General features: G+C 35.0%; 1 protein-coding gene across 2 annotated transcripts; it reads left to right on the top strand.

The window, feature by feature from the left end:
- Positions 1–1,202: 1,202 nt before the first annotated feature.
- LOC135835655 (uncharacterized) lies at positions 1,203–19,767 on the top strand. 2 transcript variants are annotated; one of them, XM_065350012.1, is made up of 12 exons: positions 1,203–1,929; positions 2,129–3,064; positions 7,863–8,048; positions 8,147–8,404; positions 8,522–8,888; positions 12,288–12,534; positions 12,619–14,740; positions 14,817–14,903; positions 14,983–15,042; positions 18,640–18,828; positions 18,913–19,152; positions 19,238–19,767. In XM_065350012.1, the coding sequence occupies exons 1-12, from the start codon at positions 1,904–1,906 to the stop codon at positions 19,338–19,340; spliced, it is 4,821 nt and encodes a 1,606-aa protein (XP_065206084.1). In that variant the 5' UTR covers positions 1,203–1,903; the 3' UTR covers positions 19,341–19,767. The 2 variants fall into 2 exon arrangements, with proteins under 2 accessions (XP_065206084.1, XP_065206085.1); XM_065350013.1 differs by lacking the exons at positions 18,640–18,828; positions 18,913–19,152; positions 19,238–19,767 and adding an exon at positions 15,135–15,737.
- The last annotated feature ends 4,098 nt before the right edge of the window (positions 19,768–23,865 follow it).

Below are 23,865 nucleotides of genomic sequence, written 5' to 3' on the forward strand. Positions count from 1 at the left end.
ATCGCATTTCTGTGCAATCCCAATCCAATGTCAAGTGATGTATTACGCATACGCATATTGTTATCTATTAATTTACACTCAAGGATAATATTCGTTATTAGCCTACGTATTACGAATATTTTACAATATGACTCATTTAAAAAAAATTACAGATAGGTAATAAGTACGAAAATGAATGGAAAAAATATACTACATGAAACATGAAGCAGTCACAATGCTTTCTATTGAGAGCTGCCACTGACAGAGACCTGATGTCATGTGTCTGACCATTCTCAATTCTCATTTGAACAGAAATTTCGAGTCGAATAAATTAGCATTATTTTTTGTCATTATCATATTCATGCGGTCAACTTTTTACACAGGCTATTCTATGTACATAGAACTCGGCGTTGAAGAGAGAAGTGAAGAATCCCTTATTCCGTTAATTGTTTGTTCCCTACTGCTACTGCTTAGTGCTTGGCGGTGAGCCAAGTAAAAGTCTACTCGCTTTGACATAGAATTTTTCCATCTTATTTCAGTGTATTGTGATTTCAGAAACGGTGAAGATGAGAAAAAAATGCTCCTCGATCGAATAGGTAATCCTACATTTCTATTTTTGTTCTGTAGGGTTTAGGGAATGACAAGTGTCAAGTGTGGTACATGTGCAGGCGCCGCATTTGGAATTATTTAAATAGAACAGTTTGGGAGGTAGGTACTTGAGTTATTTCAACATCCGTAAAAAAAAAGTGTATTTTCTCCTGTAAAACGGCTCAATGTAAACAAATTGTACATTTTTCAAAATTCATATCATAAACGCCACGCTTGTGAAGTAAAAGTAATTCTACGTAGGTATTGCTAATCTAGGTTCGTGCTAATCAGCGAAAATGAGATAACCCAAAGGTCATAAAGCTGTAAAAATCGTATTGAAAGGTTACAAAGTTGTAGAAAAACGACCAGTGGGTATATTAAAATGACTTAAATGATCCTAAATGTCGTGAAAATTTTGAGCTTGAACTTCCAAGTTCCAATCCAAGTCCAAGTAGAACTGTGAAGAATGAAGAAAAATCTGCTCTTTCGTCGCTCCCTTCCTTATCATGTACAGGGTAATGCGGGCGGTTGTGGGGGTAGTAGACCGGTCCAGTCAGTGTCAGTTTACATTCACCGCATACCCCGCGTCATGTGCTTGAAAATCCACTCCATGACTTCGGCAAACGGCTTCGCATGGCGCATGCATGGGTCTGATGCGTAACTAGTGGTGTTGATATATCGATATCTTAAACGATATATCGATATGAGATCCAATATCGACATATCGATATGAAAAATCAATATCGACGATATATCGTATCGTCAAAAATTGAGGAAAAAATGCACGAAAACAGCCAAAAATATGAGTAAAAATTGAAATTAGAAAGAAATTTTTAAAATTTTTTCAAAAAAAAATTTTCTCACTTTTTTAAAAATCTATAAAAAAACTTTTTGTCGTACCAAATTTTTTGCAGTTGTTGTTAATTCGCAATTAAACTTAAATGACTGAGTATACAAATGGGAAAAATAGGTACTTTCAAGGCAATATTGAAGATATCGATATATCGTCGATATATCGTCGATATACCGATATCTGTTGGAAAAATATCGTGATATATCGATATAAAATTTTTCTAAATATCAACATCACTATGCGTAACGGAGATGGTAGGGTGTTCACGTTTGTGTGTGTATTGTACGTGTCTGTGTCGTTACTCGTACTGTATATGTGTTTGATGATGAAAATGAAACTTTACAAATTGAACCAAAAGACCTTCCTTCCTGCTGTGGCTGCTGTGAAAAATTCAAGACGATGAACGTTTCAGTAATGTGTGTGTGTTTTTTTTACAATGTACCATAAGAAGAATGTTGAATTGATAATTTAAATTTATTCATCATGGATAAGGATAAGATAGATGTACGGTAAGAACGCTATATTATTCATATATTCTTCCACTGTTTATTTATCACACATGCTCACATGCTAGAATTAGATTGAAAACTATTTGTTATCAGTGTTTGGAATTTTCGCTTGCTTACCGGCCGGCCGGCATGTGTTTATCTCGTTAGATAGTTCCAAAGATTTAATTAAATTTCTTTTCTGCACGTTTCTGTTTCGTAGATCAATCCTAGCCAAGGCAGAAGAATTTAGATCGATATGCCTTTCAAATGACCGAGAGCGTTGCGCGTTGAAAGAAGCTCTAAACACTGCCCATTCCCGAATTGCGGAATTAGAACGTGACCTCGCTAAGTCTCGACAAGAGACTCGAAAAGCCGAAGCAGACAGAGACGATCTACGTATAGCCCTCGAGAAACTACAGAGCGTTTTTACCGGTGATCCAAATTCGCCTCAAGATAAAAACACCGGCGATGTACCGTCCTCGTTCAACCCATTTCAATCGAGATCGACTGCTGATGAAGTGCATAGCATATTGGCAACGCCAACGTCTAAAAGAGAAATTGAAAACCAAATACCCTCGCCATTATCTAAAAGCAACGATGGTGATGCTGCAGTCGTCCATCACGAAGATGTTATACCAGAAGAAAAAGAACCACGGATCGAATCAAATTCCGAATTTATCTGCAACAACGAGATCGCCAACGACATCTCTAATTATTTTTCTTCGTTCGTTGTAGATCCTCAGACCTCAAGCGAGGAAAATCTGCTAATGTCGGCGATACCGTCATCAATAAAAATGGTCCTAAATTCGTACCAAAGTTTTGATAGGAAATACCTAGTATTTGTTATCATTGAAACCGCAACGGACTCAAAGTCGTGTCATTTCTTATCGATCGATGATCTACTGGCATTACCTGAAAATGAAGATTTACTCGCTCAATTGCAAGCCAGTCAGTTGATGTCGAGCATGCCGGATGTCGGTAAAAATTACGTGTTTTTTACGGTAGTTAGTCACCTCATTACACGATCGATGACATCGTTATCAAAAACGAATCCTGCCCATGATGCTGATGCGAGTACCAGCGATATAACTAATGATCATACCGAGCCTGCCGATGGAGATACGATCACTGTGAAGGAAAAAGTTGCGGTCAAGAGGTATGTTAAAGTATAATATTGTCATACACTATAAATTCTACTTTGTAAACCATTCCATGATGCAGGTAAATTGAACTGTCCCGAGCGGGCTGTGCGATACTTTTGCTTTTCATGTTTCATCAGCGTTAAATTTTGTGCTTATCTTTTTACCATTTCCGGTGTTTGACGATAGAAGCTGATATATTTATTCAACGAATACTCCTCCACTTCTTCGTATTTCAACGTTGTCTCGTCTAAAATTCTGATTGTTAGGTTCCTGACCCCCTCCCTGGTATCCTTTTTCAAGCCGTATTTACCTGTCGGAACGTATTCTACTTTATCTTTTTATCAGCGAACGCCATCGCCATTCTAACCTTTTTTTGTGGAAGTTGAAACTGAAAATTTTATTCGCACTGATTAAATTTAGTATAGTCGCACTCATCATCCATATAATGTTTTAAGCTGTTTTGAAAAGACACCTTGAGGGCTGAAAAAGTCACCTTATGTGGATTGCCTTGAATATGTGATAAAGATGATAGGGAAAGTGGAAGCGAAATTCACTTGGCGTTTTAGTGAGGCTCACGTTTGTGATGACTATTTCGAGAACTATGAACAAAAGGTTCACGACACCTGTTGGAGTCTTTCGCACCGCAGGAATTACGTGGTATGAGTTTTTTGCTGAACTGAAGGGGTCTAAACACCATAGGTACATCGAAATCTATCAAGTGTTCCAAAAAAACATCGCCTCTTATTGTTGGGCTAGGTTTTTTTTTTTTTTTTGAAAGACACTCGATGGTGATTGCTAAAGGATACTTCGTTCGAGGTGCTATAAAAGTTTGATAAAAATTCTGTCAACTTCAATCGTGCAGTGTAAATAACTTGAGTATTTTATTTCATGAATTTTTTTTCAACAAAATATTTTATCTTTTTTAGTCGGGGAGCCCGCTTAAGGATCTATTGCATCCCCCCGTCGATCCTCCAAGACAGCTTTTTTCTTAAAGAGGGAATCCTAAGGAACATGTCTAGCCCTTGTACCAAAAAAAAAGTGACCCTACTTACAAAATGGCGGCCATTTTGATTGACAGGTCAGCCGAAATTCGCAGATTTTGCGTTCCAACATAGGACTTGCACAAACTTTTTCAAACTGTTCAAGGTTAGATCGAAAGATCAGGCAAAAATTCATCACCTGTCAAAATTTCAAGTGCTAAAGTGCGTTTTTCGATTTTTTGGTGAATTTTTGAAAAATCAAATTTAGCCCAAAAATGATGGAAAAAATCAAAATTTTACAAAATTGACCAAGAAAGCTGAAATTTGGGATATACCGTATTTTTGACATGCCAAATCGATTGGAAACTGTTTCAAACCGTTTTGAGCAGTTCTGGAGCCTCTAGCAAATTTTTGGAACTCGAAATTTACTCTGCAAACTAATTTCAATACGTTACGAAGTCAACTGCAGGGGGACTTCAAGTCGTTTTGGAGCCTCCAGCAATTTTGTGAAAATTACTGGAGCCTCCAGTAGATTTTTGAAACGCTACGAGGTCAACTGCAGGGAGATTTCAAGTCGTTTTGGAGCCTCCAGCGATTTTTTGAAAATTACTGGAGCCTCCAGTAGATTTTTGAAACTTGAAATTTCCCTAAAATTTCATCCAACGGAGATAGAAAGTCGAAATTCATTCTGCAAACTAATTTCAATACGCTACGAAGTCGACTGCTGGTGGATTTCAAGTCGTTTTCGTTTTGGAGCCTCCAGCGACTTTTTGAAAGGTTGTATGGCGTTTTTTGGAAAATTGAAATATCCAAAAAGTAGCTGGAAGTTTCAAACCCATTTGAAACCACCATGTAGTCGACTTCATAATATCGTATTGAAATTAGTTTGCGAAGTAAATTTCAGCTTGCCAACTCCATTTTGGTTTTGGTAAAATGTTGCGGGAATTTCAAGTTTCAAAAATCTGCTAGAGGCTCCAGTAATTTTCAAAAAGTCGCTGGAGGCTCCAAAATGACTTAAACCCACCTGAAGTCGTCTTCAGAGGGTGTTAAAATTGGAGTGTAGAGTAAATATCAGCTTTCCATCGTCATTTGCTGAAATTTTATGAAAATTCAAAGTTTCAGAAATCTGCTGGAGGCTCCAGTAATTTTCACAAACTCTCTGGAGGCTCCAAAACGACTTGAAATTTACCTGCAGTACTTCGTAGCACACTGAAATTATTTGGGAAATATATATCGGCACGACAGAAAAAGTGATTCGAACGACAGGACATTTGAACGACAAAATAGGCTATTTCAACGACGATTATTAACGACAGTTCAGCACGACAAGTTAGATAATACGAACGACAATTTGATTTCATACAAACGACGAAAGAAATGTAATCCACATCCAAATAAATTATTGCCCGCCTAAAAAGTAATTGCCCGGGAAAATAAATTATTGCCCGCCAAAAAAAAAATTCGAAAAATTTACTCTTTTTGAAAAAAAAACAACTTGTAAACATGAATTTACGAGAGTAGAGAACGTTTGTGAAACTTTCCACTTTGTCGCATCCTTATCAGTAAAACTGATAGTACATTTAGATATATAGGTTGGTAATTCTCAAAAAAAGGTAAAATTCGTGTACGTGGCAAATTTCTCAGAGATTTTAGCATGAATTTTTCTTTTTTTTTTTGGTCCATTGAAGGATCATCCCCCCCCCCACACATTTCACATTTGGTATTGAGATTTTTAGCCCCTCCTTTCATTGGTGTACATTTGGACTTGGCTGTCACACGCCATGTTTTTGAAAATAAATGTTATTAAGTGTCATGAACTTCATTTTTTGGGGAAAAAATTGACACATTCCCATTATCATAGAACACAAAGGTATATTTTGAAAACTGTCACACACTTTTTGCGCCAATTTTAGAGCAATTTTTAATTATTTTTGCTAGCTTCCCAATCTAACATTTTTTTCTGGTAAGTGGCAACACTGGTTGACTGTTCTCATAGAAATGTTACCCCGCATCATATCAAAATTGACCTTTTTTTCTAGAGAATTACCCAGGTACATACACTATACAGTTCTCTACGTGATTGATCTTGTTCTTCTGGAAGGCCAGCGAAATCGAAAAATAAATTTTTGTGACGTGCTGTTTATAATTTTCCATGTCGTTCGTTTTCCCATAAACTTGCATTTTTTTGTCGTTCATTTCTACATTTTTTTGTCGTGCACATTTTGTCGTTGAATATATTATATAGACGTGCAGTAAATTATTCTGTCGGGCAATATCTTACATCGTCGTTCAAATTCATTTACCGTCGTTTGAAAACTTTTTTCGTCGTGAAATGATTATTTTCCCGTGCAATGTCCTTTTTTGTCGTTAAAATGCCCTTTTCTCGTCGTGAAAACGCCTTTTTCTGTCGTGCCGATAAATCACACCCAAATTATTTTGCAGAATAAATTTCAGCTTTCCAACTCCATTTTGATGAAATTTTAGTTCCAAAAATCTGCTGGAGGCTCCAGAACTGCTCAACACGGTTTGAAACAGTTACCAATCGATTTGGCATGTCGAAAACACGGTATATCCCAAATTTCAGCTTTCTTGGCCAATTTTGTAAAAATTTGATCCTTTCCCTCATTTTTGGCCTAAATTTGATTTTCAAAAATTCACCAAAAATCGAAAAACGCACTATAGCGCTTGAAAATTTTCCAGGTGATGAATTTTTGCCTGATCTTTCGATCTACCCTTGTAGAGTTTGAAAAGTTTTGTGCATGTCCTATCTTGGAACGCAAAATCTGCGATTTCGGCTGACCTGTCAATCAAAATGGCCGCCATTTTGTAAGTAGTGCCGGGCTAGACATGTTCCTTAGGACTCTCCCTTTAAGAAACAAGTTGTCCCGGAGGATCGGGGGGCTCCCCGACTATTTCATTTTATTTTGTGTTACTCATCGCGCTATTGTTATTATTATTATATTTTTTTTTCAAAACTTGCTCTTTTTCAAAAATTCACTGTTCCTAAAACAATTTTGACCTTTGAGTATTTTATTTTTGTGAAGATTGGACCGGGGAGTGAATTTTCTTTATTTTACTCCGCATCCAATGATCCGTAGATAACTTTATACCTGTCTGGCCTATGCTTTATTCTTTTGTTTGTATATCTCCATGAACCTAAAGCCTATTGTGCCCTTCATTGCCCTAGTTTTTTTCGTTCTTATTCTTCTATTTTAGCGATAATCGAAATACTTTTCATTTTTCGTAGAATATAAGGATGTTTTATGATAACGTCACGAAGGCAAACGAATGATCGTGATTGTGATCGGTTTGTTATGATGTCTTTGAATGACATTTTTCTTAGTAAACACGTCAATTTTTTCTATTTCCTTCAAAAATGGTGATTGACTAATTGATTAATGATCGCTGAGTTAAGCATGCACAGTTGATGTCAAGTCTGAAACTGACCGTTCTACATATGAACTAAAATGACCTTCGTGTACTGCTTTCTTTTTTGTATTTTTTCCATTATGCTGAAAAAACAAATCAGCCGTTTTTATCTTGTTGTGCGTTTATTATATGAAGGGCGGTTTTCCAAAAGTGGATAAGTCAATTTTTTTGAAAATTGAGTTTTTCACGCCATTGTGTTCTATAGGTCGTATCTCACCTATTTAATGCCTAACCTCATAATTTTTGACTTATCGCTTTTTGGAAAACCGCCCTTCATATGTAGTCGAAGATTCTGACCGAGAAAGTAGCCTAATTTTCCATAGAATCGTCTGTGTTTAGTTAATGAATTTTTTCCCCTGAAATGCGGTGATTTTTATTAATTTCTTGCTTTTTCTGTTTCCAGACGTGGAGCTCCTCGAGGTCCTCGAAAAAAACTGCCAGCCAAAAAAATAAAACCATCTTGTGTTTCAGAAGTAGATACCGATATTGATTATGTTGCAAGTGTTGCATCTTCCACTGACTATGAATCAGAGGAATTCAAATCAGATTTCGAAATAAAATCGTCTACAGCTGATAAAAAGAGTAAAACGTAACTATTCCGATCGGTTTTATTAATAACTTGCTTACGTTTCGTTTTTTGCATGCTTCGCAATTCGCATTTCTATTCACGTTACATTTGTTTCGCAGAAGATGTAGAGTGTGCGATATCGTGGATCATGAAGTCAATTATTTTCATTCGTATCAAGCTCTGAATTGTCATATTATAGAAGCGCATCCATTCAACGCATACCCTTATTACTATCGATGCCCATACGGAGATAATGGAAATGAATGTATTAGGCATTATACGAAAAAAATATCTTTACGTAAACACATCGAAGCTTGTCATCCAGACGTACTAATATCTACGAACATTTTGTTGAATACTACTAATCCGAAACCCAAGTACGATAATTATACGTTAAATTAAATAGACTTCAAGTTGCAGAATACAGACGTGTTTGACTGTTTGTAGCATTCATGAAACTCATCTGTCGCGATGTCGTTCGAATGTTTTTCTAGGTCATGGCAGTGCGCCTATTGCGGTTGCACGTTCGCGAGTCATCGTATCTACCTGAAACATATGACCGATACGCATCCAGGTTTCGCAGAAACCGTGAAAGTGTCTGCGTCTGCGAAAACACTCGAGTCAGAACCACAAGTCAAATCAAAAAAGGTACCGTCTAGTCCCAAGTTGATTATTAAACGGAAACAAGGAAAATTCAGCGTGTCGAGAAAGTCATCGTTGTCGAGTATTGATGAGGATTACGTACCGGAAGAAGTTGGTTCTCCACCAACTCGTCGTCGGAAACTTTTCCTCGAGGAAGATAGTCTCGAAGAAGACAGTAGTCCTAACACCGTCGTCGTTAGTGCTGAAATCCATTCTGTGGTAAGTTTTTCGTTTTCTTTGTGACGATGTGCGAAACCTCGTTATGTTTGCTGTAAATAAATACATATTATGTATTTCTATGGCGTGAAAATATGTTGGAGATAATTCATTTTATATTTTGGCAATAGAAATGAAAATATGCAAATATAGAACTCGGAAATGAACTTGAACTTTTTTCTGCGTTTTGACCGCACCGAGGAAATGTCGAATAGTTTTGAATTTCGCAATTTCAACTCCAAAATCGAGAAATTTTTTGAATAAAACTGACTAATTAAATATTTTTCATAGACGAAAATTTAAATTTTTCAAAAATTCAAAAAATTTTATTCAGCTTCTGAAATTTTGCATTGTGACGTATTTTCAAAAATGCTTTTTCATTTCTTAAGATTAAAAAACTTTCTTTCTTGAGCAATATTTTATAAAAAAAAAAATTGAAATTTTTCGATCAGTGAAGAAAAGTTGAGACAGACATTTGACAAATTTTTTCCATGTTCTAAAATGAATTTCGTAAGTTTTTTCCGTCCCTCTCCTTCAGTCAACTTTGTATCGATCCCCTGTTCTCTCTTTTTCTTACTCCAAAATGAATCCTGATCCAGATATTTTTCGAAAACCGCGATGTCTATGACAATTATTTCTCTTTTCATTAACAAGGACATAACCATGGGGGTTGTTTCATTAAACTTTTAATTAAATGTTCTTGGCAAATTGCTTGTTTTTTAGTATTTTAAAAATATTTTTGAGTGCAGTTATGAAAAAAAAGGTGGACGGTTTCATGTATCTCACTTACGAGGAAATCTCTTGAGGTGTCACACTCCGATTTTTAGCGAACGTTTGAAAATTCAAAATTGACTGTTTATGGCGATTTATGCTTTTTTTTTAAAAGTACGTACTTGATTAGTAAAAATGGCCAAAATAAGTCCAAAAACTAATATTTTACTACCCAAATCGAAATTTCACCATTTCCAGCCGTTCTGAAGCCTCCTGCGCGATTTTTCAATTTCTCCAGAATTTTGAATTTGCTCCAGAAGGTGTTAATATTAAGTTGGGCAGCTAAAAATCAAGTTGTGTATTACACTCGACCGGTTTAACGAGTTAATCCACATTTGAGTCGATTTTGAGTGTGACACTTCAAAAGTGGTTTTTTGACCAGCTTTTTTCAAAATTGAAAAATCCAAAAAATCCAAAGTTTCCCGTTTGCGTGTAAATTTTTGAAATTAGTGCGGATCGCTGTATTTCTTAAGAACTAACCTCTCGAGAGTAAATTCTACCATTTCCAATCCGTTCTGGATTCTGGAGCATCCAGCGTGGTTTTTCAATTTCTCCAGAATTTTGAATTTGCTCCAGAAGGCGTTAATATAAAGTTGGGCTGCTAAAAATTAACTTGTGTATTATACTCCACCTGTTTAACGAGTTTATCCACCTCACAAATGGTAAACGTTTGATTTTTTGGTTATTTTAATTTTGAAAAAAGCTGGTCAAAAAACCACTCTTGAGGTGTCACTCTCAAAATCGACTCAAATGTGGATAAACTCGTTAAACAGGTCGAGTGTAATACACAACTCGATTTTTAGCTGCCGAACTTCATATTCACGCCTTCTGGAGCAAATTCAAAATTCTGGAGAAATTGAAAAATCGCGCTGGAGGCTCCAGAACTGCTGGAAATGGTGAAATTTCGATTTGGGTAGTAAATGTTAGTTTTTGGACATATTTTGCTCATTTTTACGGATCAATTTTTAAAAAAAAGCATAAATCGCCATAAATAGTCAATTTTGAATTTTCAAACGTTCGCCAAAAATCGAAAAATGAACTTAGGCAGCTGAAAATTTGGTTTTGGGGGTTTTATACTATTCTCTTTCCAAAATCGCGGTCCCGTTCAAATCGGAGTGTGACACTTCAAGATGTTCCCTTATTAGATTTACAACACAACACATATTTTTTCCACCATTCTTTGAATTGGTGGAACTAGAAGACATTCAAGAATGTGAAAAACTGATTTTTTTATCCAAATTGGTCAATTTTGGTTTAAAATTTTTTTTTTTGCAATACATCAAGAACCATGAATCAGAGTTCAGATGAAATTTGATTTTTTTTCTCATGTTTTACTGGTATTATCGTATTAAAAAAGTGAATTGCATGATTTTGGGAACCCTTGATGCATCTTTCAGGTGTCATATCCGACCAAAATTCGTGTCCAGAGTGATATCAAAATACATCATATTATACAGGGGTCGGCATAAGTTAGTATTCCGATTTGCACAAACGAAAATTTTTTCAAATGAAAATAATTTTTTTTTCTGTAATGAAATAGCGGGGAACGAAACTATTATTACCAAAATGTTGGTGGGACTTCCACGAACACAACGCACTACCTACAAGACCTTCTATCTACTCATTACACACAACAGGGTGTTGAAAAGAACGCACCAGTTTTCGAATATGAATACTAACTTATGCCGACCCCTGTATAGCAATTTCAGAAAAATTGGAATTTTTCATTTTTTTTGCTCATTTTTGTCGGTGCAGTTTTTTTTTAATTTACAAAATTGCATTTATCACTAAAAAAATCCAAAATTCTAATTTCTCTAAAATACCATTATATGATGTATGTCATGTTGATATTAATCTAAACATAACTTTCAACCAGATAGGTCATTCAAAAAGGGCATCAGGGGTTCTCAAAATTACACGATTCAATTTTTTTAGAATTATGAAACATCGAAAATGACAAAGGTTCTGTCTCGTATGTCGCAGTCTTAGATATAGGTGTTGTATGAGGCAAAAAATCGACAAAAAATGATCAATTTTGGGCCAAAAGAAGTACATACTAGCAATAAGAGTATAGGTACATAATTTTTTGGAAAAATATGAATGTAATGTGTGACAAATTTGATCCCAGTTCGGGTTCATAGAGTTGAACGTCTTTTACGATATACTTATACGAGAAAAAGTTTTTTAAACCAAAATTGACCAATTGGTCTAGGAAAGTCATAAAAAATCATTTTTTCGCATTTTAAATTTTTTTTAAAATTGTTGCCTTTTTGAAAGATTTTACCGAAAATATTGTTGAAAAATCAAAAATGAGCGTTTTATCAAGGATTTATAAAAAATCGGTTGAAAAATGTCAATTGTAGATATTCTTAACTGAAATTGCAAATTTACCTTTTTTGGGAGAGTTCAGGACGGTATGAAGTAGCGATCAAGAATGCGGGGGTAAGGCCAAATCACCTACTCGTATTGTACTTGCGGCTATGCTATTTTTGTTGTTCGAAAATCGCATTGTATGTTTGCCGGAAGTTGATCTTTTCTTTGAATTCGTTTGAATATTCGTTTGTTTGTACTAATGACAACATCTGTTGAACGCTTTGTGTGATATAATTTCGTTTTCTTTTGTTTTTACAGTCAAACGTAGAATCATTCACCAGCGAAATCGAGAAATCTTCCGTACAAAATAACGATTTAGTTGACGTTGAAGATAAAAGTAATCAAGCTTTCGCTGCTTCATCAGATCCGGCAGATTTGAACGAATTCGTGTTAAATTCTGTTTATGAAATTTCTTCTCTTATTAATCAAAATGTCGCTGACGATCGTCATCCTGCAACCAGTTCGATACTGCCCGAACCGTGTTATGAAAAACCACAGTCTTCAGGTACCTATATTTTTTCTCATCATAGAAAGTAAAATCGTTGAAAAATCGATTAAAATGTACCTATTTGTTTTTTAATTTTTGCAGTACTTCCATCGTTACCTTGTCTTTTGGACGATTGTTCTGGGTGTGAATTTCATCCAAAAACGTTGACTTTGGACGACGAATATGTGTCATCGTGCAGGGAGGAGATTCTAAAAGACTTATATTCAATACCTGAAAATCCACCTGCAGTGTCGAGTTCGTTTACTGCGCCATTATCGAAGTCGGAATATGATTCTGAGGAAACCGACAAATCGAAACGAGATGGAAGCTTAATAAATTCGCAGTCATCAAATCTTGTGGACGGTTTCGATATTGTTAATATCATCATCACCGACGATCGTGTTGACAGCGATGTTCCTTCTGCGAGTTCAGAGATTGATCCACAGAGTGACGAAAATGATTCTGATCAGCCACCGTTGCCGAAAGATTCCAGTCAGCTACTCAACCCTGTGATAGATGATGGCGTTATTCAGTCAGCGGCTGTAATTGAAGCAGAGAATGAAGAAAGTCGATCAGATATCCTTAGTAATACGTCTCATGCACCGGGAGACGATGGTGAAAAAAATGTATCTCCAAGCGAAAATGAAAATTGTACAATTGTCGAAGAAATTGAATGTACTGAAGATAACAATCATGAAAAACTTGTGCCAAATGAGGAGCAATCAATTCTCAGAGATGATCGAATTAGCAGTGATATTCAAGTGACCTCTTCTGACGATGAAATTATTCCAGCGAATGAAAAACCTCTTCTCGATAACGATGAAACAATTCTAGCCGAATCCGTCACTGGTAATAGTATTCCTGCTGTACCGTCCACTGATCCAAGTCCGACTCCGAACCATGAAAACATTGACGAAACCGCTCGAGAAGATACGAATGCCACCGCTATGATCTCTTCTGATACAGAAAACTTAATTACGACTCCGATTTTGTCCGTAAATGAAACTTTGCTCCAGATTCCGGAAAAATGTCAACATTCTAACTTGAATGAAAATCCCGAACCTTGTATACGCCCAAGGACACCAACGATATCTGAAAATCATGATCGTACAGCCATTCCAGAAATTTCTGCTTCGGAAGATGCTGTTGATAGTGAAGATGTTCCGCCCACTGATCCAATTTTGTGTCCGATGAACCCTGAAAACATTTCGGCACCAGCCAATTTGGTTTCAATTACAACTGACGAAACCTTTCGGGAAAATACTGTGGTTGCTTCGGACACAGAAAACCCAATGCTTCCGATTTCGTCTGAAAATGAAACCTCGCTCGAGATTCCGGAAAAACGTCAACATTCGAGCTTTGATGAAATGCCCGAACTGTGTGTATCCCCCGAAGCTATCTCACCTTATCCGGATGGCAGTCCTGCCGATGATACGTCGACGTCTAATCTTAACTCGACTTTTTACGACGAATTTGGCGTTAGTGAAATCCAAACGATCAACGAAAAGGAACCTTCACAGGAAATTACCCCTTCTTCGGTGTTGACTGAACTCGATCTTTCATCTCAAAAATCGAATCATGGAACTGAAAAGTATCCATTATTGAGAAATATGTTAACGCCACGCAGTTCAACTATCAGGTGTACGAACCAGATCATCGACGGTGTTGGAATCGAAATTGAAATTGGGCCGCATTCTTCGTCGCCATCCTCATCACAAACTTCAGATCTTGTGAATATCCAATCGCCATATCAAAAAGAACCTCCTTCCAGTGTAGAAATCGGTGTGGATGCTACGAGTAAATTAGCGTCATATCCAGTGTTAAACCTGAATACCGACTTTTCATCGATGTTGAATCGAATGTTGACAGACCAGAGTTTGGGCAAACTTTCGAATGAGATTGTCGAAAAAACACGAGTGGAAATCGATGCGTCTCGTTCATCTTCGCCGACATCAGAATGTTCCAAAAGCTCAGAAAATTTGGAACAAGTCCAAGAAAAAGATAATTTTGAGGATGATGATGTTTCTGAAATAGGATCAGTGCCGGCTTCGTCGCCCTTGCCTTCGCCACCCGATCAAATGTCATCCAATGACACCAACGCCACAGAGCATCAAATCGCCGAAACTGCCGTTGAAAATTCTCCGTTGACTATGTCTTCAAACCAGTGCGGTCTCGACAATGAAGAAGATCCCGATGCGAAGTATTATAGTGCGTTAACCTCGAGGTAAAAATAAATATTTTATTATTGCATTTTCATCTTTGAAAAATACGTTCATAGAGTATTTTTTTTTTTATTTCAGGGATAGACTTATTAAAGTCACGATATTGCTTCCTCGGTTAAGAATCGAGAAGAACAGACCAATTTCTTCTCGTTACCACTTGAGAGGGTATGTAATAAGTAAAAATGATGATAATATTCCAATTCAATGTGTAACTGTTAATAATGAACTTTTTTCCCGTTTTCAGACAAAAATCTATCGGACAATTGATTTCGAGTGCTAGAGGAAGAGGCGCTAAATTAAGAAGGTAATGTTTTTGTTCAAATTATACGTATTGGAATAAAGACCAGCAAAGTGAATTTCTCCAGTATTAAATAAAAATAATCGTTAATTTTTCAGAAAAAAATACTCCCAGTATTAAAATGGTAACAAGTTAGGTGGGGAATTTTTAAAAATGATTTCAATTAATTGATCATCAATACGAAGGAATTTATTATTTAGTCGAGTGATTCGCTCGTAATTTGTTTTTTCCTGTGGAATGTCCCCATTCTTATTTGTGATATAATGAACAAATTGAAAAAATTGAAATATACTCGTTATTAAGTTACTTATTATATTTAATGAATTTCGTTAAGTATTAATGTTATTTTGTTGGTAATTTCTTCCCAAGCATGTTCGTATTTTTTGATAAACGAGTCATGTCTCTATTGATAATATGGCAATTGCCGGTTACGTTTAATGTAGTTGTAGACTTATTAATGAGATAATTTTCTAGTATATAGTTATCTGTTCACATGTTGCTTATCTGCATTCTGCATGCATGTTGCGTTATTTCTCAGCCGTTTACATTATGTTTGGGGTTGAGAAAATCCTGCTTGAGACTGGAATCATCCATGTTAGCTCGTTATATGCTTGCGGTTTCATTCCATATTTATTTTTTGAGCTATTGCTTTAGTTTTTTTTTTTTTCAAAGTTGGCGTTGAAGTGGATAAAGGTTTACATTGCGTCAAAAATATCTGGTTAAAAATGTGTGATCCCTAGGGCAATTATTTTTATGCGCTAAAAACACCAAAAAAAGCGCTTATAATATGCTGTAAAAATCTGGAAAAAAGCATTTATATGCGCTAAAAACCTGAAAAAAGCTTAAATAAGTGCAATAAAAGTGCACCATCATGCGTATCAAAATGTTTGTATTTTCAGTGCAACATCAAAAAACATAAGAAAATAGAAAGGAAACGTCAAATATATTTTTTTTCAATAAAAATTCATTGTATCATCGATTATACATTTAAAATCACAAATAAAAACTTTCAGTTTTTTTTTTTTTTTTAATATCAAAAATGTCAAACTTTTTGTTTTCCCTATTTTGTTGACTGATTTTTGCCGTTTTTTTTTCTCAAAAAAGCTTTAACGACCTAAAAAAAGCTTAAAATAAGCAACATTTTGACGTTTTTTAACTAAAATAAGCGTTTTTATGCATTTATACCTAAAATATGCGAAAATAAGCGCTATAAAATTTCACCATTCGTCTTGAAATTGCATGAAACGTGAAGAAAATTGCGATATGCGGTATCTGGTGTAGCAGGAAAATATATGCGATATCATAAAAATAATTGCCCTAGTGATCCCTAATTGAACCCCTGTACTCATAACCATAAGAGTTTCGATTCTTCTAAAACTGAAAATTGCTTTGGTAAAAGTCAAAATTTTATACCAAAAAATATTTGCACGATTTTTTTTCCTCCCTCAAAAATCAAGGTGGAAGAATTCTCATGTAGGTAATAGGTATCCACTTGATACAGCTCAGTTAAAATCATGGGTCTTGAAATTTTTCAATTTTTTTTGTATTTAAAAAAACACTGCCTAATGAAAAGTGATTTTCTGATGTGTTTCCGAAACCTATAAAAAATAAGTAAGTACACATGTACATACTTACCCATGATTAGTATTTTTTTTTTTAAAAAAAAGACAATGAATTCGTAATTTGATTTGAATACTTCAGCTAAACAAAAAAAAAATGAATAAAAAATTGTCTCATTAATTTTTTTGAAAATTAGGTAGCTTGTTTTAATAAAAAAAAATGGACGAAATGGATGAATAGATGAATAGATGATTGACGACTATTGACTATCTCGTCAGAATCTATACTCTTTTTCTGAGATTGGAAGGTTTCAATCTATTTGTACGTTATTTATTTTTCAATTTTTCAAAAAAAATTATTGATTTTTCGTTTTTTTATCTCATCAATTCTATAACTTAAATTACTTAAGTAGGCATTTATCTAGAATGTTTTCATTTTCAATATTGTTTCAATTTTTTCGATTCAAATTTTCGCATAATTTTTGTTAATTTTTCTTGCTAAAGTTCCTACTTGAATTAATTTTGCGAATACTCTGCTTTTATAGTTCCAGTTGCAGCTGTGTTTATATTTCTTTTTTCTTTTTCTTCTTTTTTTTTTTACTTTGCTTTTATGATAATTCTATAGCTATTGCTTTTTTGTAAACGTTTTTTCCTATTATATATACTAGATTTATTGCATTCTCTTGTTGTCATTTCTGATAACTGCTTGTTTCTATTACTATCTGCTAAATGCTAAGTGTAGAGTGTTTCAGAATCGAAGTATATATCATTTTTCCAGAAAGTAGGCAACGCATAAATCATGTCTACGTAGGCATAATCGCTTACCCTGCAAGTCGCTGAGGCAATAACATGCTTTTTTAACATTTTAAACTGAAAAGTCAAAACCAATGCCCTATTTTTTTAACTTTACGTAGTTTTAAAATTAGTTTACTGGATAAAAATTTGAAAATGATACGAGACGAGTCGTATGTAGGATTTCGAGGGCACCTAGTTTAAATCGTCACTAGGATTTAACCACTCATTATGTGTTGGGAGGGGAGGGGATAGTCGATATTTGAGAGTTCTGAAATAGGATATAAATCAAATTTCAGCTTTTTGCCTAAATTCTGATAAAATTTTAACTTTTCTCAAAACAAAATACTTTCGAATTTTTAGAAAGTGGCCAAAAATCACGAAGTGAAATTATTTAGCTTGGTATTGTATTTTTAGGGGCTATCTTTCGATTCTTTTGCCTTTGCTCCAAAAACTTTTCTGTCAGCTGAACTCGGTTAGTTGAATTTATCTACACCTTCGAATTTTTAAAATAAGGGTGCCATTCTCGGAAAAACCTGTTAAGCTTGGAAAACTCTGGAAATTCGGTCCTTCCTGCAGAAGACATGGAAATGTTGAGGAAATTTCAAATTTTCGCTCCAAAATAGGCTAAAGGAATTTTATAAAATAAAATAATTCTTGGTAATTCTGTGAAAATTTGGTAAAAAATTTTTGATTTTACTCTTGTTTTGGTTAAAAAAAATTTTTGGTCACACAATAAGATGATAATTCCCCTCTACCCTGGAGCTTCATGAATACACAGCAAAAAATTTACTGGATTGATTGATCATATTCGTCCATCGTCACTGGCGAAGTTTAAAAAACCTGAACGCCCCCACCCCCCTTTCTCAGCGTGCGACTGACATTTGAAAGGTCTGAAAAATAGGGGGGGAGGAAAGTTAGGAAAAATCATAATTCTCTTTCTATGAGATTTTATCATATACACGCTGGTTTACTTTGTTGACAATCATTATTTATTTTGAAGAAATCTTATCGATAACTTATATAATTACCCGGACTTATTATTTTTATGATCATTATTAATTATCCAATTTCCAGAAATTTTTATACCATCTTACTCATACTTGAGTTTGATTACAGAATGTTACATAATAAATAATAGATATGTAAATTAAATTACTCGTATATTTACCCATCAATTGGCTTGGCTTGAAATTCTGCTTTCGTCATCAACCCTCTTTATACTAATTTTTTTTATTTTTTGTATCTGTAGTGCTTTTTATTGCAAAATCTGTGGCCAAATTTGTTTTACGCGTCTAGTTTTGAGCCATCACATCAATGGAAAACACCGAGGAGCCCCAGGTACCATTATGTGCTCAATTTGCGGTTTTGTCTCTCAAAGTAAATCTACATTGGCGAGTCATCGAGTCAGTCGCCACAGCCTTGTATCGTCGGATTTCACGTACGAATTCGCCAATAATTAAGAAATAGTTTTCTTTTTTTAAGACGTTGCGATCTTTATACTCATTTAATTATTGTCACGCAGTGAATGCTCAATTTGCGAATCAACTAACCAGCCAAAAGTGATTTACGATTGTCAAGAAGCTCTAAACAACCATATCATCAGTACTCATCCTAATCCGTACCCAAATTACATCAGATGTCCGTATTACGAAGGCGAATGTGAATGGCATTTAGCTACTTTTGACGAGTACCGTGATCATATCGAGACTTATCATCACCGGGAAGATATGAGAAATCCGCTAGTGAATATGATTGCGGAAATGTAAAATTTTTTTCAAATTTAATATTTTAATAATTTTATTTTGGTTTCTCGAGTAAGTATATTGTAAGTGTTTTTTTTTTTACAGGCCTTGGCAATGTGTAATTTGTGGAAAAGTTTTCTCCTGCGATGCGCATTTGAGCCATCATATAAGAAGAGAGCATGGCAGTTTCAAGGAAACGGAAACCTGAGCGAAGAGATGACTGCCATAATTAAGTACAACTATGAACTAATTAATTTTCAAAATATGTTGCGTTTGTACAACTCGGCCGTGAGTAATTATAAGGTTTACTATCGAAAGAATCGAAAATTATCGAGTACCTAACGTTTAAATAATTAGATATTGCTCATTATCACTAGTCATGCTCAGTTTCTAAATGCACCAAGTTTTTTAATTTGTTTTTATTTTAAGACGAGTTGAATGATGATATTTTTGAATTTTATATGTCTAATTTTCTTGTTTTTATTACCGCGTATTATTTCGTTTCGTTTTGTTTGTTTGGTAAAATTTAGTTATCATTGTTTTCGTTATTGTTTATTTTTATAATGTTTTTAAAGAGGTTTTCGGTTTTTGAAAATCATTTTTTAATTATATAAGAATGATAAATTATTTAAAAATTTTGTATTTTTTTCTTGAATTATTAAAGTGTGACTGGAAATTTGTATGAAGCACAGTGGGCCACAGACCCCCCAAAAACGGCGATAATTCGGATTCAACCCACATCGATGTGCAATATGTCGATTAATATGTTTTCGACATCGTAGAATTCGAATCTGCACTTATTTTTTTTGTAGGAGTGGGGGGTGAGGCGTGGGGAGTGGGGAAATTTCAAATTTTGCATATATTATCGTGTGATATATCGATTAATATGTTTTCAAGGTCGTAGAATTCGAATCTGGAGTTATTTTTTTGGTAAGGGTGGGTGGTGAGGCGTGGGGAGGGAGAATTTCAAATTTGGGGTATATTATTGTGTAATATGTCGATTGATATGTTTTCGAGGTTGTAGAGTTCGAATCTGGAGTTAGTTTCTTTGTAGAGGTGGAAAGTGAGGCGTGGGGAGGTGAAAAATTCCAAATTTACTTTTTGATGTTTTGTTATACCACTGATTTTCAAAGTTTATAGTTTTTTATATAAAATCAGAACACATTTTGGAACAAAATTCACATAATCGGGCAATATCGTGTGTTCTCTTATGCATAGTGATGTGTATTTTGGAGTGGTGTATACTATGTTTTGGCGATTTTTTGCACATAATTGCACATTTTCTCTGCAGGTTCATTTTTCTATTAAAAATACATCAATTTCTTTCTCAATTGCCGAAATATTGCAATTTTAAGATCAAAACATGATATACTCGATTCAATTTCGATTGAAATACATTATTTGAGACATAAAATGAATTTTTCAAATCAACTATATTAAGAACCTCAAAAACATTACAATCGACATATTAAACGATAATATAAGCAAAATTTGGAAGTTTTTACCTCTCCACGCATCAGTTCCAACTCCTACTGAAAAAATAACTCCGGATTCGAACTCTACGACCGCGAAAACATATTAATCGATGTATCACACAATAATATAAGCAACATTTGAAATTTTCTCGCTCCTCACGCCTCACCCCCCACCCCTACAAAAAAAATAAGTGCAGATTCGAATTCTACGACCTCGAAAACATATCAATCGACATATTACACAATAATAATAATAATATACCCCAAATTTGAAATTCCCCCCTCCCCACGCCTCACCAACCACCCTTACCAAAAAAATAACTCCAGATTCGAACTCTACGATCTTGAAAACATATTAATCGATATATTACACGATAATATATGCAAAATTTGAAATTTTCCCACTCCCCACGCCTCACCCCCCACTCCTACAAAAAAATAAGTACAGATTCGAATTCTACGATGTCGAAAACATATTAATCGACATATTGCACATCGATGAGGGTTGAATCCGAATTATCGCCGTTTTTGGGGGGTCTGTGGCCCACTGTGTGAAGTGTGGTTTGATTTTGAAAGATCCGAAAAGCGTGAACGTTGGTGTGATTTCTTTTCAAGGAAACAATATGTGAAATATGTAGGTAGGTATGATCCAATGGAGTTTCATGAAATCGTAGTAATTACATACTCCAGGTTATGAGTAGTCAAAGTTGAGAAGAAATCTCTCATTTTTCTTCCAAGGTTTCAAATTTTGCTGAGAAAATTAGAAAATTTGTTCGATTTCTTCTTCGATAAAAGCGGGTGAGTTTTTCAAAATGTCTTCAAAAATTTTAAACACGATTGAATTTATTACTTCGAATGATTGTTTAGTACCTTGGACATTTGACGATCGATTTTTTTGTATTCTCTCTAAAGAAACTGACGGTGTGATATGATGACGGGGAGGGGCTGAGGGGGAAGGGCCTGATTTAATTCTGCTGTTGAATTCAGCCTGACATTTTTTGAAAGAGTGAACCAGTTCCAAAAAATAAAAATAAAATCTCCCACCAGACAAAATTTATGGGTACTGATCGGGCTCAAAAAATTTTCCTCGTGAGTGTATGGTTCCTGACTAGGGAACCTCTTGAGCTGTCACACTCCGATTTGAACGGGACCGCGATTTTTGGAAAGAGCATAGTCTAAAACCCGCAAAACCAAATTTTCAGCTGCCCAAGTTCATTTTTCGATTTTTGGCGAAATTTTGAAAATTCAAAATTGACTGTTTTTGGTGCTTTATGCTTTTTTTTTTTAAAGTACGTACTTGATCAGTAAAAATGGTTAAAATAAGTCCCAAAACTAATATCAACTACCCAAATCCAAATTTCAACATTTCCAGCCATTCTGGAGCCTCCAGCGCGATTTTCAATTTCTCCAGAATTTTGAATTTGCTCCAGAAGGTGTGAATATGAAATTGGACAGCTAAAAATCGAGTTGTGTATTACACTCGACCTGTTTAACGAGTTTCTCCACATTTAAGCCGATTTTGGGAGTGACACCTCAAGAGTGGTTTTTTGACCAGCTTTTTTCAAAATTAAAAAATCAAAAGTTTCCCGTTTGCGTGGAAATTTTTCGAAATTTGCGCTAATCGCTGTATTTTGTCCAAAACTAACCCCCCCAAATGAAAATTTCACCATTTCCAGTCGTTCTGGAGCCTCCAGCGCGATTTTCCATTTCTCCAGAATTTTGAATTTGCTCCAGAAGGCGTGAATATGAAATTGGGCAGCTAAAAATCGAGTTGTGTATTACACTCGACCTGTTTAACGAGTTTATCCACATTTCAGCCGATTTTGGAAGTGACACCTCAAGTGTGCTTTTTTGATCACCTTTTTCCGTAATAAAAATATCCAATAAAAAATCAAACTCTTGAGGTGTCACTTCCAAAATCGGCTGAAATGTGGATAAACTCGTTAAACAGGTCGAGTGTAATACACAACTCGATTTTTAGCTGTCCAATTTCATATTCACGCCTTCTGGAGCAAATTCAAAGTTCTGGGGAAATTGAAAATCGCGCTGGAGGCTCCAGAATGGCTGGAAATGTTGAAATTTGGATTTGGGTAGTTGATATTAGTTTTGGGACTTATTTTAATTATTTTTACTAATCAAGTGCGTACTTTTGAAAAAAAGCAAAAAATCGCCAAAAACAGTCAATTTTGAATTTTCAAAATTTTGCCAAAAATCGAAAAATGAACTTGGGCAGCTAAAATTTTGGTTTTGGGGGTTTTGGACTATGTTCTTTCCAAAAATCGCGGTCCCGTTCAAATCGGAGTGTGGAACCTCAAGAGGTTCCCTTGTGAGACGAAAAAACAAATCAGACGTCGATTGGGTGTTGAGTTGAGTGACATATCACTTGGTATAATTCTCGTAGATTTCTGAATATTACTCAAGTAGGTATGCATATTTTTGAGCTTGAGGTAAGTAAGACGATTATACGCACTGATTTTTCTTCTTTACAAGGAAAGTATATAGGTAGGTATATCTCACCGACACAAAACTTTTTCAACCCCAGCAAAAGTGGAATCAAAAAAGGACCTCAAAACACACCTCTTGTAAAAATTTCAGGCACTGAAATTGATTTTTAGGTATTTTGGCGAATTTCTGAAAAATTGAATTCAGTCCCATTTTTTATATGAAAAAAATTGACATTAAAGGCTGAAATTTGATTTGTACTCCATTTTCGACCTCCTTGGTCGATTGGTGATGGTTTTGAACTGCAGTTTTGGGGTCTCCAACGGACTTTTAACTCTCGAGTGACACGTATAAAATCTTTTGATTTAGGCACTTATTTTTCAAATCAAAATATTTCAACTTTTTTCAGTAGCGTGAGAAATCTTTTTTTGTTGAAAATGCAGTATCTAGACTCAAAAGGTGTCTAACACATGTAAGTAGGTAGCTGGTACGTCTTCTTTCTTTCACTTTTCTAATCTTAGCTCACACATGTAATCAACGAATCATGCCGAATAATTCCTTAGTAACTTTGAAAAAATATGGTTTTAATTATAGGTATTAATTGATAGAATTGTTTTTGAGCCAACATCCCTGACCCCTTGAGAAATTGAGGGAATGAAAAAAATTAAAATTAAAAAATTGATTGTATTTCAGATTGAAAAGAAAGTAACAAGTCATCGTATTGAGTATTGACACTGACAACAAAGTGACACTGACAATATTTTGTGACATTTGTGACTTACATCTTATCAAATTCTTTTCTCATATCAGTTTAGT

This window comes from Planococcus citri, chromosome 2 (genome assembly GCF_950023065.1).
Source record: "Planococcus citri chromosome 2, ihPlaCitr1.1, whole genome shotgun sequence".
In the NCBI taxonomy this organism is placed as follows: Eukaryota; Metazoa; Arthropoda; class Insecta; order Hemiptera; family Pseudococcidae; genus Planococcus; species Planococcus citri.

What these genes read in the sequence shown, in the direction of transcription:
- LOC135835655 (XM_065350012.1), top strand. Translation starts at nt 1,904, where the DNA reads ATGGATAAGGATAAGATAGATGTACG. An exon ending in TGAAAAACCACAGTCTTCAG is followed by an intron (nt 12,535 to 12,618) that starts GTACCTATATTT and finishes TAATTTTTGCAG; the next exon opens with TACTTCCATCGTTACCTTGT. An exon ending in TCTCGTTACCACTTGAGAGG is followed by an intron (nt 14,904 to 14,982) that starts GTATGTAATAAG and finishes TCCCGTTTTCAG; the next exon opens with ACAAAAATCTATCGGACAAT.